Raw genomic sequence first — 15,381 nt, forward strand, 5'->3', positions numbered from 1 at the left:
CGGGATCAAGAAAGATCGTTTGAAAGAGGAAGATTCTGGAGCCCAATGGCCCACTCTGGACCCTAGCTGCAGCACTTCCGGCGATGAGACGCGGGCACGTCGCCGCCGGCTCGGCTCCTGGGCTTTCCTGCCCGGACATGAAACACAGCCGCATCTGCTTCGGAGGGGGTGATGGCCTGACTCGCCAAGGGCTTGGAATCACGCATGGCGCACAGTACAACGAATGTAGCTCCGCGACTACAACAAGGCCATGACAACGGAACAGAAGCGACCCTGGCGGGACAGGAGGGATGCCTGCTGCTGGAAGAGTGGGTGAGAACAGGAAAGTGGGGGCAGCAGAAAGGACACTCTGGAAGCTGATGGAACAGGAGGTGATCCTCGAAGGGCGGGGCTGGTCAGCGGTCAGGACATGCCAGCAGCAGCCGGAGCGATCATACTGAGTAAGCCGGGAGCTGTTCACCCAAGAGGGCAGTCTGAAAGGCAAAGTGGGGGCTGGGGTGGATCCCCAGGCTGGGCAGGGGTCAATGGAGAGGTAGGGGTGGACTCCCAGGCTGGGCAGGGGGAAGTCAAGGCTGGCGTGGACCCCCAGGCTGGGGGAGGTCACTGGAGAGGCTGGGGTAGACTCCTGGACACGGGAGAGAAGGGACAGGGCTGGGTCCCATAGTCCGGACAACTTGCTTGTCCGTCTGGAAGGAAGAAGGGAAAGGGAGGAGGCCGGCAGGAAATAAAATACAGGAGCGCTGGACACGAAGGTGACATCTGAGATGTAGAGCAGGCAGGCCTTCATGTCACCGAGCGCGAACTCTGAAGACAGACACCAGGGCAAGACGCTGCCCCGTCTCAGCTGAGAGAGGAAACCGACACCGCCCTAGACCTCCTCATGCCGTCCACGGGGCTGAAGTGGGAAGTGAGAGCATACACCTCACGGCACCTGCCACGGGGTCTCTGGCTGTGTCGATGTGAACACCAGTGCGAACTGTTGGGCTGCGCGGAGCAAGGCCGCATTTAGGTGACTGTAACTGACAAACCACGAAGGCATTTTCCTTCTAATTGCTTCTCCCCCTCTAACGGACTGACAGACATGTGAGCGGCAAATCGTGACTCTCGGCATTTACACACAGACACATCGCAACAGTCCACTCAGAGAAGCCAGTGGGAAGTCGCCTGGGAACCCGGGTGGTCGTGGTGGCTGTGAACACGGGGGACATAGGAAACAGCAGCGTCAGCACTCCACGTAGCCACGATAGGGGCTTTATCACCAAACCCGAAGAGCAGTTCAGGACAAAAGCAGACGAGCTCCGAATGAAGAGGAGCCCGTTTGCAACTAGCGCCACTTCAAGAGGGTCTGTAAGGGAACAATGCACGCCCGGGGCGTGTCGGCTGGCGACGGCACCCCACGGACCGCACCGCGCAAAGGGAACGGGGTGTTCCCCCTCTATGCTGGAGGAGTGTGAAGCAGTGATGCCACAGAGGGACCGAGGGACGGTTTATTCTTCTCCAGAGGAAAGGAAGGGGCATCACACCCTCCAGCGACTTGCCCCACCCTACGTTTCTCGGTTACTTTGTCCGTTGAAGTACAACACACACACAAATGCGCAGATGACACATACGCACCCACAGCCCAGATTTAAACTTCGGGACTGCGGCAGAGGCACTCACAGAGCTCCCCCAAGTTCTCCTTCTGTCCCCGCTCAGCGGACACTGCACGCCCTGTAGGACGGACACCCAAGCTCGGGTGGTTAGAGCACCGTCCGTGCATCCCTGTACGTGCTGCTTAGGGGAAGGAAGGACCGTCTTGAGTCTGCGGCGACGGTACACCTGTCAGTGTGTGCTTAGCTCGGCCAGGACCGGGCCTCATGCAGCCTACCTGCACGGATGCTCCCGTTTTCTCCCTCCCCTTGGCTTTATGCAGCTGGCATGCCCTCCAACATCACATCCGTGCCAGCTGCAGAATGTGAAGATGTGACAGCCACACACAACATGAAAGGATCACCACAATCATGTTAGTCAAGACCTGCATCACCTCGCAGAGTTCTGGGTTGTGCCACATCACATTTATCTGATGCGGCAGGAACACCGACAGTGCACTCTCTTAGCAGCTTTCAAAGAGACTGCACAGGACTGGAAACCGTAAAGTCAATGTGGGGACGCCTGGGTGGCTCCGTCAGTGAAGCCTCTGCCCTAAGCTTGGGTCGTCATCTCAGGGTCCTGGGATCGAGCCCTGCATGGGGCTCCCTGCTCAGTGGGGAGTCTGCTTCTCCCTCGCTGTCCGCCCCTTCCCCCATCCATGCTTCCTCACTCTCAAATAAATGAAATCTTTACAAAAAATAAAGTCAATGTGTTGTCCTTTATAATCTCGATCTTTCTGCTGTAATTAACTGAAAATAACCGCTCCTAAGCCCCGTGACTCCCCCTGGAGCGGATGGTAGGATCTGGGGGTGGTGTGGGGGAGCGCGGACGCCCCCTCAGGAGCGCGCGGCTCGCACCCGCGGGGACAGGAAGGCCCCACAGGACTGCAGCGATCCTTCCACCAGACAGTAACATGGGTGCGTTGGCCGGGTCTTCCTTACCTGTCACGTGACGAAACGAAGGCTTTCCTTTATTATTTCTAAAGCAAAGGCGACCACGATCTCCAAGAAATGCCTCTCTCTTTAAACAGGGACACACATTAGCCATGGAGTAGAGCCAGTGCAGTCAAAACATATTTTTAGAGACTCAGCTGAACAATAAGCCCTGAACTTGGGTTTACATGAAGATAGCTGAGCCGTTTTAAAATGCTTTCCCGAATCTGTGGAAACGTGTCTTGCATAAGAAGGCATTCCACGGTCCCGGGAAACACAGCCCAGCTGACTGGGTGATCTGTCTGCTGCTGGGATTACAGTGGGCAAAGCTGCTTCATCATTTCTGGAGACACAACTATTCACAAACATTAAGAGTAGTGCCCCTTCTCCTGGTTATCCAACCCCCTAACCGGGAACCAAAAAAAAAAAAAAAAAAAAAAAAAAATACTATTTTATTATCTGCTAGAGAATGTTTTGGCAGACTTCTGCCTTCCTCGAGGGGAAAAAAAAAAATATCCTGGAAAAATTTAATAAAAACAAGGACTGCATTTTGCTCATCATTAAAGTCTATTTGAGTTCTGCAGCAAAAGGAATCAAAATAGAGCCCAGGAAGATAAAGTGTGAAGAAACCGAATCCCATTAAAACCCCATTGACTAATAAAAACCAGCGGGAACGAAAGCATCCCAGAACTAAAGGCTGCACATGAGTGGTCGTCCACAGTGGGGGGGGGGGGGGGGGGGGGGGGGGCGAGTTCACGTTCAAGGGTCCATCTGGCAAGGGCCAGGACATCCCTGGTGGGGACAACACAGGGTGGGGGGATGTTACTGGCATCCAGTGGACAGAGGCCAGGGAGCTGCTCAAGACCCTCTAACACTGGACAGAGACGGAGCCGGCCCCACGTGCCAAGAGTGAGGTGAGAACGTGGACCGCCGTGAAGGGGCTGAAAGCCTCTGGGTAACGCATGACGTGTGCTCAGAGTACCTGCGGAGGTCAAGACCCTCAGATCCGCCCACCTCTCTTAGGCGGACCGCAGATGCATTACAGGATCCTTTGAGCTAAAGTTCATAAGGGAGTGGGGTTTTTCCTTGCCCCTCCCCCAACTTTATTTTTTTTTTCAAGGATTTTATTCGGACATAATCTCTACAGCCACCATGGGGCTCAAACTCACAACCCCAAGATCAAGAGTGCCACGATCCACTGACTGAACCAGCCAGACGCCCCCCTAAGGAGGTATTTCAAAAACACTTTAAGACGCGCTTGAAGAGAAGGGGGAGACGAAGCCCTGCACAGACCAGACGTTTACCCCTTATTCCACCCCTCCCGGCCTGCATGCAGCCTGAGGGTCTGTGGCCCCAGGCAAACGCAGCCTCCTTCTCCCGGTAATTCCCAAGGAGGCGGCGGCGGCAGCAGCACACAGTGTCCACCTGCATTTGCCCACATTCCCAGGGAGGCCAAGCGCCCAGCTCTCGAGGCAACAAGTGCTGTTCACCTCCACGTGACTCTTCACTCTCCTCCTGTTTCCAGGCGGCTCAGAAGGTCTGCGTGACCAATCGTTTTCCAAGGAGCACGGCGGTTACTCAAATCCATGACACAAAAGAACGTCCCCGTCAAACCCTGGGCCACAGGATGCCTAATGACCTGCAAAATTCACTTAAGGCGTCTTGACTGTCTGTGTTATTGACCCACACACAAAACTGCAGTAATGGAAGAGCAAAATTGTGTTTGGGGGTTATTTTTTAGAATCAGGAAATTATTACGGACTCGTCACTGACAGGTCACCAGACTACACACCTTCTGACCTGCGTGCGTGTGTGTGCGCGCGTGCGTGCATCTAATCCACACATGTATAATTTCATCCTATGTATCCGCACACCATGATCCTCGCCACGGCCCAGACACAGAGCTCTTCCATCGGCACGGAAGACCTCCCCCAAACGACCCCTCTGCACTTAGAGCCACCCCAACCCCAGCGGCCCTGCCTCCGGTCTTATCACTGTAAGTTCAGCAGGTGGGACCGTCCAGGATGTGGTGTTCTGACACTGGCCTGTGGGAGCCGGCACAATTCTCCGGAGACCCACCCGGGTTGTGGCACGTACCCAGAGTGCGTCCCTTTTCACCGTAGAGAGGGATCCCAGGATCCGCAACCGCAGTCTGCGGAGCCCATCGCCCACCGAGGAACATTGGGGGGGTTTCCAATACACAGCCATTTCATTACCAACGAAGCTGCTGTTTCCAGTTTCCTTTTTTTTACATAACTGGAATTTACGAGGCGGCAAGTTAGCTTACAAGTGCCACTGTGTGCACCAAAGACTTGCCTCTAACACTACTGAAAAGCCCTTGAATGTAACAACATCAATGTGGAATTCAGGTGCTTTCCTCTCTTCCTTCTGAGACCCCAAACTCGGAAATAATCTCTACGTGAAACTTCCTACCTGTAACACTGTGACTTACTGTGGAAAAACACACGGAACACAGAATGGACCATTTTAGCCCTGTCGGAGCACACAGGTCAGGGGCATAAAGCCTGTTTCCACTGCGGTGCAAACAGCCCACCATGTCATCTGCCCAAAAAGAAACTCTGTCCCCACCCAACACGAAGCCTCCATCCCACCCGCTGAGCCCCCAGTAACCTCTGTGCTTTCTCAGGCTCCTGGGATGGGGTCCCACATGGGACTCCCTGCTCAGCGGGGAGCCTGCTGCTCCTTCTCCCACTCATGCTCCCCCTCGCTCTCGCTCACTTGCCCAAGTAAATAAAATCTTTCAAAAAATTCAATTCAATTAAAAAGTACCATTTCAAAGGCCCTACATCACCTGGTGTTGTATCTGAGGAGAGCTCTGTACCCTCATACTGTTTGAGGAAAGAGCAGGGCATCTGCTGAGGGTGCCCCTTCCCCCCCAGGAGAGAGGAGACCGGCTCCCTCAGCCCCGCTCCACCCTTCAGGGGCCTTGGCTGGTTCCCCCAGCACAGCCTGGCTCTCTCGCTTAACCCAACAGGCTCCTTCCTCAACCTGGCCCCAGGAAGCCGCTGAGCACACAGGCGTGACTTTGAAACGGCTCCGTAATCTTTCCAGAAAGTAAAAGCTCTCTGTGTGTTTAGAACAGAACGACCTTTAGCTTTGTCCTGGGGCTTGCTGTGGAGACAAAATGCTGCCTAAGCCTCACTCACTCTCCTCTTAGGTCCTAACCACGCTGACCTCATGCATACTGGGGCATCGCAGGGCACGAAAGGGTGCTTGGCAGCCGGCAAGGAAATCTTTACCTCTGTCTTGGCCTAGAAGCCCCACAAAACGAATGAGAAATGGCACCTAACTTGTGCTGTAAACCTGGAAACTCCAAGCACTAGTATTTCATTATCCTCCTTGGATGACACGTAATCTAGAACAATCCAAGGACGACACGTAATACAGAACTATGTGTCCATTATGTAAATCCAAGGAAACATGCCCAATTCTACGTAGCGAGTCAACACGTGCGTAGACAAGGCTCTTTCAGAAAACAGGCCCCATCTAACAAGCAGATTTTCACTTCAGAGAACAGCCAGCGCTTCTCTGTGAATAACGAACGCACTGTGACATTAACGGGAATGATAAACGGGTTTAATAAATTGGCCTCTTGACGACAAATCATGACAAATCAGAGAAGCAGCTCTCTGTGCAAGGAGTTCTCAATCACACTTGAAACCCGTCCCAACGAAGAAAGAAGTTCATCACCCGGCGATTCGTGAGAGAGGATAAATCAGGTTTTCCCATCGCCCGTGACGATGAACTCCTTTTATTACCTGAAATCTTTGAAGTGACGGCCCTCGGGTCCGCACAGCCTGGTAACACACCCACCACCCGACAAAACATTCCTCACGGGTGTTTTCTTTGTCGCCAGCAGAACCACTGACGATCGTCACACGCTTCTGTGAAGCCTCCACCTCTTCTTCGGGGGCTGCGGCTGTCAGTCCCACAACTCGAGGTGCGGCGACGCCAGAGTCCCGCCGTGTGTGAGCAAGGCAGTGGGCAAGCTCTCCGCCGCCGCCCTGCGGAGGGGGACCGGGCTGCGGGAATCGCGCTCCCAGCCCGGAAGCCCACGCAGAGGGAAGTGCGGCCAGTCCTGGCGCCCCGTCGTGTCCCCGGGCTGCGGAGCAAGGAGACAGGGTGCGTCTGTGGATGCCCCATCACTCAGCAGCTCCGCGCGGAAGTCAGCAGTGGATACCGTGACCCCGGACAGGTCGCGAAGGCTCATTTTAAACCCGAAGAGGAAGCGGAAAGCGTCACCAGTATCCTGCTGACCTGCCCGCCGGGCTGCCGTCCTTCCGCCCACTTCCCGACACAGCCCCGCGACAGAGGCACGGATCAGCGCTGCTCCCGCCGTCGCAACAAACCCCTGTCCTCTCTCAAGGGCCTCGCTGCCCGGACGCATGGAGAAGCCTGCAGGGGCTTCTGATAACCTTCAGCCCACCCTGACCACGCCAGCCAGCAACCCCACGCCCAGATGCTTCCCCAGGAGCAACGGAAACCTACGCTCCCATGGACCACTGTTCGCCGATGTTTCCAACAGCTTTAGCCGAGATCGTCAAAACCTGGAAACAACTCCAACGTTCTTCAACACGAGAACGGACAAGTCCACGGCTACGCACTCTTGAAACGGAACAGGACGCGGCGACGGAGAACGGGCTGCGGGCGCCTCCGACGGCGTGAATGCCTCTCCAGCTCACGACACCGAACGAGAGCCCGCGGAGAAACGGTCCGGTCACCCCTTAACCACTGTGGAAAATCTGGCTCCAACCCCCCGGCCCGCCTCTCCTCTCCAGTCGCGACCGTGACCACGACCGACCCAGCTTCACGGACCATCTCTCCCCTCAGCAGACATGGACTGGCCTGGCAGACGCGACGAAACACAGACACTCCCCTCCCTGAGAAACCCGCCAAAGCCGAGCACTTCGGCTCCTTCACCGGCAGGGTCTGGGCAACCCTGGCGGCCGCCCTCCCTGCTTATGGTAGGGCCGCCTTCCAGCAGCGCCTCGTGCCCACTGACTCCCTCGCCCGCTGGGTCTGGGAGGACTCTCCCTCGTAGTCTGACTCTGGGGACGAAGCCCCGGAGGAATCACTCAGACTCGCAGGGACTCACGGATGCTCCCCATTCTTCACGCGGAGCCAGAAAGGGCGGCAGCCCCCCAAGCTACGTTCAGAGAAAAGCAAGACAAGCAACTGGCCACTCACCCAGTCTGTGCAGGCTGCAGCCCGTTCCTCCGTCCTGCTCCCTGCGATGGTGAGGCGGGCTGGGTGGGGGGCGTCCCATAAGGCAGAGGCCAGTCAAGCCTTAGCCCTCGAGGCTGGACTGCCACAGCTCCGAAGCAGGCCACCTCGGCCGCTCTGGTGCCGGAGCCGGCACTTCCTCCCGCCTCGCTGCCAAGCCTCGCTCGCCGACCGGCATGTCTTCTTCCAGAACGCCGTGACGCCAGGACCAGGCGGGCTCACAAGTCCCTGGCAGCTGGCAAGCGCATGTAGGGGCAAGGCCCCGGCTTCACACAACTAACGATGGTCCCAAAAGAAACGCCTTCCTTGCAGGCTGTGGGGTTCACGTCTGTGTGTACTATCTACTGCCGCGCTTCTGGGGGAGGGCCAGAGAGAAGAACCTACGATGATCTTGAGGCTGCCGCTCGCGGGCAGAGTAAGGGAGCAAACCCGCTTTTGAGGCTCTTTCCGCAGTCTGTAGACGTGTGACCTGGATTCTCCCACCCAGGAAAGTGTCCTCTTCAACACACACGGCTTCCCACTCTCGAGGAGAGAAAGGTTCCTGTGGGGACTCCCGGCATCCGCACCAATAGATGATATGGGAATGGGACGAGGATGGAAGGTGCTGGAGACAGGACGGCCAGGGATGGCATCTACGGCCCAGCACGGAGAAGGCAGGCTCTCGCCTCTAGCTCAGGTGGCCAGAGCAGGAACGCCCGGGGTTCTAGGGAACTTGCTCCTCACTGCCCACGAGCAGGTGGGCTGGAACTTTCTGGGGGCTGTCCCCGACCACCAAAGCAAAGAGCACATGGACCAGAGAACCAGCTGTCTCCCTCCCGCAAGGCCATCCCCAGCCCACCGCCCCCTCCCTCCTTCCCTCCCTCCCTCTCTCCTCCGCACCACACAAGGCATACGGATGGGGCCTGCTGCACAGGCCTTGCCAAGAGAGAACCTCCTGGTGCCTTCTGGCAGAGAAAGCCAGATGGGGAGGCGCTGAAGAATGAGTCACCTACGGGGAGCGGCTGTAGGTATGTGGGGGAGAGCAGAGATGCCTGAAGGGGAGGCCCGATGGAGGAATGTGTGTCTTCTCCGCACCCACCCCCCAACCCCCGGAGCTAGAAAGCAGACAGTGACAGGCTGAGAAGACGCTCTTTGCACTGGGTGGACGCTCAAGAGAGATGTGCCAAACCGAAACTTGAAGGTTGGAGAAAAACACAGACAATGACCCCAAAAAGACCTCTTGGTATTTCTCCGCCTGCTTTTGAACACGTCCTTGTGGGGGCCTCCAGTCCACTCTAGGACTCACGCACTCCTCAGAGGAAAGGGCAGGCCTGGCTTTCTGGAAGACGCACACCACACGTGTATCAAAGGACTTGGACCGACGGGACCGGAGTTCGCACATAGAAAACCCACACCGGTGAAATCCTATTCTGCTGTCCCCAGGCTCCCCTCCTCAGCTGCCTGGTGACAGAGGAGCCAAGCGTCAACAAACAGGACAAAAGGAAGTGTGGCCTTCCTGGGGGAGGGATGGTCTCCGTATTTATTCAAAGAGGACAGCGGTGCCCTTGCCCTGGGCCTCAAGCCCCAGGGACTGCACCCCCCCAGGCTAGGCACACAGTTTCCACATCACTTATTTATCCTGACAGTTCAGCCTGTAAGTTCCGCACACATTCTGACCATGTTTTTGCCTCCATCCTATCTTCGTACTGAAGGGTGTACACAGAAAGGGCTCTCGAATTCAATGCTGAAAGTCCACAGGACAGCGGGCAGTTCCCCCGACTCTTCAGGGTGAGTGACAGATGCCAGTGACTCCCCAGACCCACCGGGCAGGGGTCATACACGTTTTATCAATTTCTCTCATACTATGCGGGCAACAGCCAATCTGAGTGACCTAAGATATATGGAGGAAGAAGGCACACTTCCCATGAGAAATGCTACCTGGGGTTCCCCAGGGACAGAGATCCAGGATCGGACGGGGAGACGTTTGTCTATAACACATGTCCAGTGCTCATGACTTTTGCCCAGGATAACCATTTTAATTTTTTATTTGCAAGGAAGGAGAGGCTCCAGTGGGGTCAAGAACTTGTTCAAGGGTCTGAGCCTGAGCTGTGTGGTCTGGACGGAACCTCTGCCCTGCTAAGCCTTCCAGGCTGACTCCGGAAGAGCCCAGACCCAGGGGCTCACAAGCTGGTTTCCCCTCAGTCTTGTCCGTGTGTCTCCGGAAGGTAGAAAGGCCCAGAAACTGGTTCCCTTCTTGAAAAATCAAGTTGCAGAACATAAACAATAGGATACCAAGCATAGAAAGTTTAAATAACGCACAGGGCCAATGGCTGTGGGTTGAACTGTGTCGTGCCCCAAATCCCTAAGTCCTAGGCCCCAGGCACAGCTCGGAAAGTGGCTTCATTTGGAAACGGGGTCTCAGTGCAGATCTAATGCGTTAAGACCAAGTTATACCAGAGTCTGGTGAGGCCTTAATCCAAGGAGAAACGGGACACATTCGGACAGAGGTAGAAGCAGACGCACATGGGGAGGAGGCCGCGTGGCAACGAGGGCTGACACAGACGTGATGCCTCCACAAGCCAATGAACAGCAGAGACAGCGGGCACCATACCAGAAGCCGGGAGACAGGCACGGGACAGACCCCTTCCTGGCCTCAGAAGCCACTCACACCGCCCACACCTGGAATTTGGGCATCAGTCCTCCCGCACGGTGAGACAACCATCTCCGTCTGGGCTGCCCGGTCTGCCCACTTTGTTACAGTGCCGTGGTGAACTAACACGCCAGGGCCTGCCCAGCTCAGGAAGACACCGTGTATGCAGTAAGTATGTGGGGACAACAAACACCAAACCCGGGCAGGCAGTCAGCACTGGAAAGAGGGGACGGCACCGCAGAGTCGAACACAGGTGTCCCGTGGGCCCTGGAAGTGGGGTAGTTCTTAGCTTGGGCGGGTAGATGGTGACAACCATGTTTCTCATGAATGTCGTTTTGTGCATCTCAAAAGAAATATTCTAAAGCTTTCCAAGTTTAAAGACAATATTCACTTCAGAAATTAATTAAAAATCTAACAACGTTCGTTCGAAAAGAACTCAGAGTCTTGCGAATTTAAGAAATTACCCCCAAGCAGTCCACTCAACTGTGTGGAGGCCGCGCCGTGGGGGGCAGCTGCGACGCTAACGCACGCATCCGGGCTCGCAGGCGTCCAAGGACTCCTCAGAGGGCTGTCTCTGTCCTGTGACAAAGCCCGGCCAGACCCCGGGCCTCAGGCTGTCGTCAGCCCCCTCCCCCGGCCCCTGAGGGTACCAGCTGCTACTCACAAGGTCAGTAACGTTGACAGAGAGCACAGGTCTGGCCAGTACACTGCTTACTGTAAAGTGATGTCTTGGTCATAATCAGAAGTGTTGGAGGAGACCAGAACTACTGCTATGTTTCAGGAAATGGCCATGGGTCCATGGTGGGGTGTGGTTTAGGAGCTCAAAAGATCCGTGGTCTTCAGTCCGAGAGGTTCGCATAAACACGACACCACAAAGACACACCAGCCCCTCCGTTAATGCCCTTTCCATGTTTATCCCAACTGCTCTTGACCTTAACTGCCATCTGACCTCATCTGGGCAGAGAGATCAAGAGAAGAAAGAACACACGCCCCGTCCCAACCCAGGAACAGGGCAGCCCCAGAACCTTCTCTCCTCCAGCTCTCTTAATGAGAATGCCGTCTGCTCTTCTCCTTCTCTAGCCTGGCTTTTCGATCCACAGTGGGTGCTTCTGCACGCACCACGCTGCAGGTGCGTTTGCTACTAACCAAAACCCAAGCCTCTTACCTGACTCCTGGAGATAGCGATACACCAGGAAGTTCACCTCGTCACTGGTTATGCTCATCTTAGCCTCACCTCGCGGCGATGAGGTCTGTAGGATGTGGGAGCCACCCTCTGTGAGACGACAAGAAAAAGTGGGAAGACGGTTTTGAAACACTGCCTGTATTCTGCATTCTTTTTTTTTGAGACTGAAAAAAAATCACAGCCATGATGGTCTAACTATGAAAGTAATCTTAATTTTGTAATACATACATATATATGCATTTTTTTCATGTATAAAAAAATAGATCCAAGAGAAAAATTTCAAAAAAATAAAAAGAGGAAAAGGCATTCGTGTATTTTATAAGACTGAGATAGGGTCAAGGATAAACCGCACTAATGACAAATTCAGGAACAACGGAAAATGAAAACAAAACCCAACCTTTTATTCGACAAAAATCATGGAGGCACTGGATGACAACATACTTGGTAACGAGCACGAACGAATCCTGAGGTGCACTCTGACGGGCTCGGGTGGGTACGACACTAAACACTTTCCCAGACAGAGAAGATTCGTGAGTAGACCAGAGGTCACGTCACGTCACGCCACGTCGACACCCCTAAGGCAGGTGATTACATGGACCAGACTGCATATGCTGTTCTGGAAAATGATGAATTTTCAAAGCTTTCACTCATGAAGTTCCAACGATAAACCTGATGGTCACCGTACCTATAGGCTGTAGGCAGCACCGAGGAGGAAAACCCACGAGGGAGAAGAGTGCGCATCACTCGACATCATTTCCATAAAGAAGCCAGGTCTCAGAAAGACAGAGCACGGACAAGGAGCAACCGAAGAGAGAATCTGATTTTCTCCCCCACGATCCCCGTTAGCGTCTGAGCAAGCTAGGCCAGAGAGGAGAGAAGTCAACCAAACGGCAGAGCTCTTTTCAGAGCACTCACGCCAAGACGAGCCAAAGCCAAGAAAGGCCAGGACCCCTTTCAGTGAGGTCGTCAATCCCAAACGTCCCTGGCTGTTGGGGAATGGTCTTCACGGTCCACACCATACATCTGTAGTGTATGAAATTTCATACATTTCCACATCATACATTTTACTGGTGCCATAACGTTTATCATTAAATGAGAACTAACTTTGTGTTTATTTAGAATAAAGATGAAAGGGCAAGGAAGACCTTCAAGGATGCACCCTAAAGGCTGTTGTAAGGGACACACGCAGTGAGCCCCACCCTGCTAAGATCCCCTCCCCATGTGTGGGCAATACCTGTGACTCACTTCTACCCCCACGGAACACATCAAAGGACAAGGATATCACTCTACTCCTTAGGTTATGTCCTACGGCAAGAGTGACCACATGTCATTCTCCTAACTGTTGTTATAGCACGTAAGACTCTTTCTTAGTGGCCTGGAGGGAGACACTCTGCTGCAGGCTTTGAAGATGAAGGCTGTCATCGTGTGAACTGCCCACAGAACTGGGGACAGCCTGCAGGAAGCTCTTTGCACGCCAGTCCTACAAGCACTCTAGAAAAAGTAGAGCTCTTGGTCTCTCTGCCGAGTGAGGGCACAATGCGCAGACGCCCATCTAGGAAACGGGAAGCGGATCCTCACCAGACACCACATTGGCCAGCACCCTGATCTCAGACTTCCAGCCTCCAGAGTTGCGAGAAGGACACATGTATTGGTGAATGTGCCTGGTCCGTGCTGTGCTGTCACAGCAGCCTGAAATGCCTCAGACACCCTCGCTCCGTTCTCCATATTTGCTCATGTGGGGTGCTTAGAGAGAAGGAAAATCCAACAGGCTCTTGGTGTCGGCACTTCTGATGCTGGGGGCCAGACGATCCTCTGTTCTGGGGCTGTCCCGGGCACTGGAGGATGCTGGGCAGCTTCCCTGCCACAGCCTCCCTGGCCTCTCCCCATCAGAGGCCAGCACCACCTCGCACACCCCCTGGAGTTGTGACGATCAAAAACGTCTCCAGATGTCGCCAAATGTTCCGAATTGCAAAACTGCTGCTTTTTTTTCTCTGGAGAAGAGAAAAATCAGTGTTCTGTGTCTGACAGGAACCGCATTTACAAAGATGTGGGGCAAGGTGGGGCCGTCTGGTAGGTGATGCCTAACGACACAGCCACGCAAGGCGTCGCTGAAAATGCACCACGGGAGGCGGCTTTTTTACAGAGCCTATGGAAACGCTTTCCACAAAGCTGTCAGGAGTTTCATTACAAAATAAAATGTGGATTTCTTCTCTCAGCCTCCAGATTTTTTTTGTTTTTGTTTTTTGGTTTGTTTTTAAAAGATTTTATTCATTTATTTGGGAGAGAGAGAGAGAGCAAGAGCATGAGAGGGGAAAAGGTCAGAGGGAGAAGCAGACTCCCTGCGGGGCTGGGAGCCCAATGTGGGACTCGATCCCAGGATCATGACCTGAGCCGAAGGTAGTTCCTTAACCACGGGGCCCTCTTTTCTGTTGTTGTTTTTTTTTTTTTTTAAATTTTATTTGTTTGACAGAGAGAGAGATCACAAGCAGGCAGAGAGGCAGGCAGAGAGAGAGAGAGGGAAGCAGGCTCCCCGCCGAGCAGAGAGCCCGATGCGGGGCTCGATCCCAGGACCTTGAGATCATGACCTGAGCCGAAGGCAGAGGCTTTAACCCACTGAGCCACCCAGGCGCCCCTCTTTTCTGTTTTCTAAGAAGTAACCGACCCAGCACCCCAAAGCCCGGTTCTCACTCGCCACCCACAAGAACGTGTCACAAACTAGTGTGTGCACGCATGTTCGCAGAGGACTCTGGCGCAGGAGACGACCACATCCTCGAGACACCAGGGGCTGTGGGCCCGTTTGGTTAGGCTGATGCCCCTCCTTTCCTGTACACACCCTCTCTTACCCCAAGTAGGAAAACTACTACTTCAGGTCTGGCTCTCCCGCTTTCTGATCGTGGATCGAATTTCTCTCTAAATTTATAAATCAGCATAAGCTTTTGCCAGCACAGTGTTACCTTTTCAAATTTTTTAAAATTTATTTGACAGAGATCACAAGTAGGCAGGGAGGCAGGCAGAGAGAGGGGGAGAAGCAGGCTCCCCGCCGAGCAGAGAGCCCGATGCGGGGCTCGATCCCAGGACCCCAGGATCACGACTCGAGCCGAAGGCAGAGGCTCCAACCCACTGAGCCACCGAGAAACCCCACAGTGTTACCTTTTTAAACGCTTTTTGATGTGTAAGCATCAGAGAGAAGAGCACAGAAACCAGCCCCGGCCTGCAGGAGAGCCACGTGAAATGTCGTCTGGACAGCAAGCCTTGTCCTGCTGTCCCGACTCTTCTCCCTCAGCTGTGCGGTTCAATTTCTGAAGTCGCGGTAAGTGCATCGCACCTCCCCACAGCTGAGTAACTTCCTCACTGGTCTTTACGCGACCACTTCTTTTAAAACCTAATTCCAGGGGAGCTTGGCGGGCTCAGTCGGTGGAGCGTCCGACTCTTGATTTTGGCTCCAGTCATGACCTAAGGTCGGGAGATGGAGCCCCACGGGCAGCTCGTGCTCAGCAGAGAGTCTGTTTCAGCCTCTCCCCCTCTCTCCTTGGCCCCTCCTCACGCACACATGCACAAGTGCTCCCTCTAAAAATATCAATAAATCTTTTAGAAAAATAATAAAGGGACGGCTGAGTGGCTCAGTGGGTTAAAGCACCTGCCTTCAGCTCAGGTCATGATCCCGGGGTCTTTGGATGGAGCCCGCATCGGGCTCCCTGCTCAACGGGGAGTAAGTCCACTTCCCCCTCTGCCCCTGCTTGTGCTCTCTCTCGTTCTCTGTCTCA

The 15,381-nt window shown here is 54.4% G+C and overlaps 1 protein-coding gene across 2 annotated transcripts in view; it reads right to left on the minus strand.

The window, feature by feature from the left end:
* Window positions 1-15,381, minus strand: part of TBL1X (transducin beta like 1 X-linked) — a 211,719-nt gene that overhangs the window by 36,803 nt on the left and 159,535 nt on the right. For both annotated transcript variants that reach the window (XM_047715435.1, XM_047715434.1), the window contains exon 3: window positions 11,600-11,707. In XM_047715435.1, coding sequence (XP_047571391.1) covers window positions 11,600-11,657 — 58 coding nt within the window. In that variant the 5' untranslated portion in view covers window positions 11,658-11,707. The remainder of the gene's footprint in view (window positions 1-11,599; window positions 11,708-15,381) is intronic.

Source organism: Lutra lutra, chromosome X (assembly GCF_902655055.1).
Source record: "Lutra lutra chromosome X, mLutLut1.2, whole genome shotgun sequence".
Classification (NCBI taxonomy): Eukaryota; Metazoa; Chordata; class Mammalia; order Carnivora; family Mustelidae; genus Lutra; species Lutra lutra.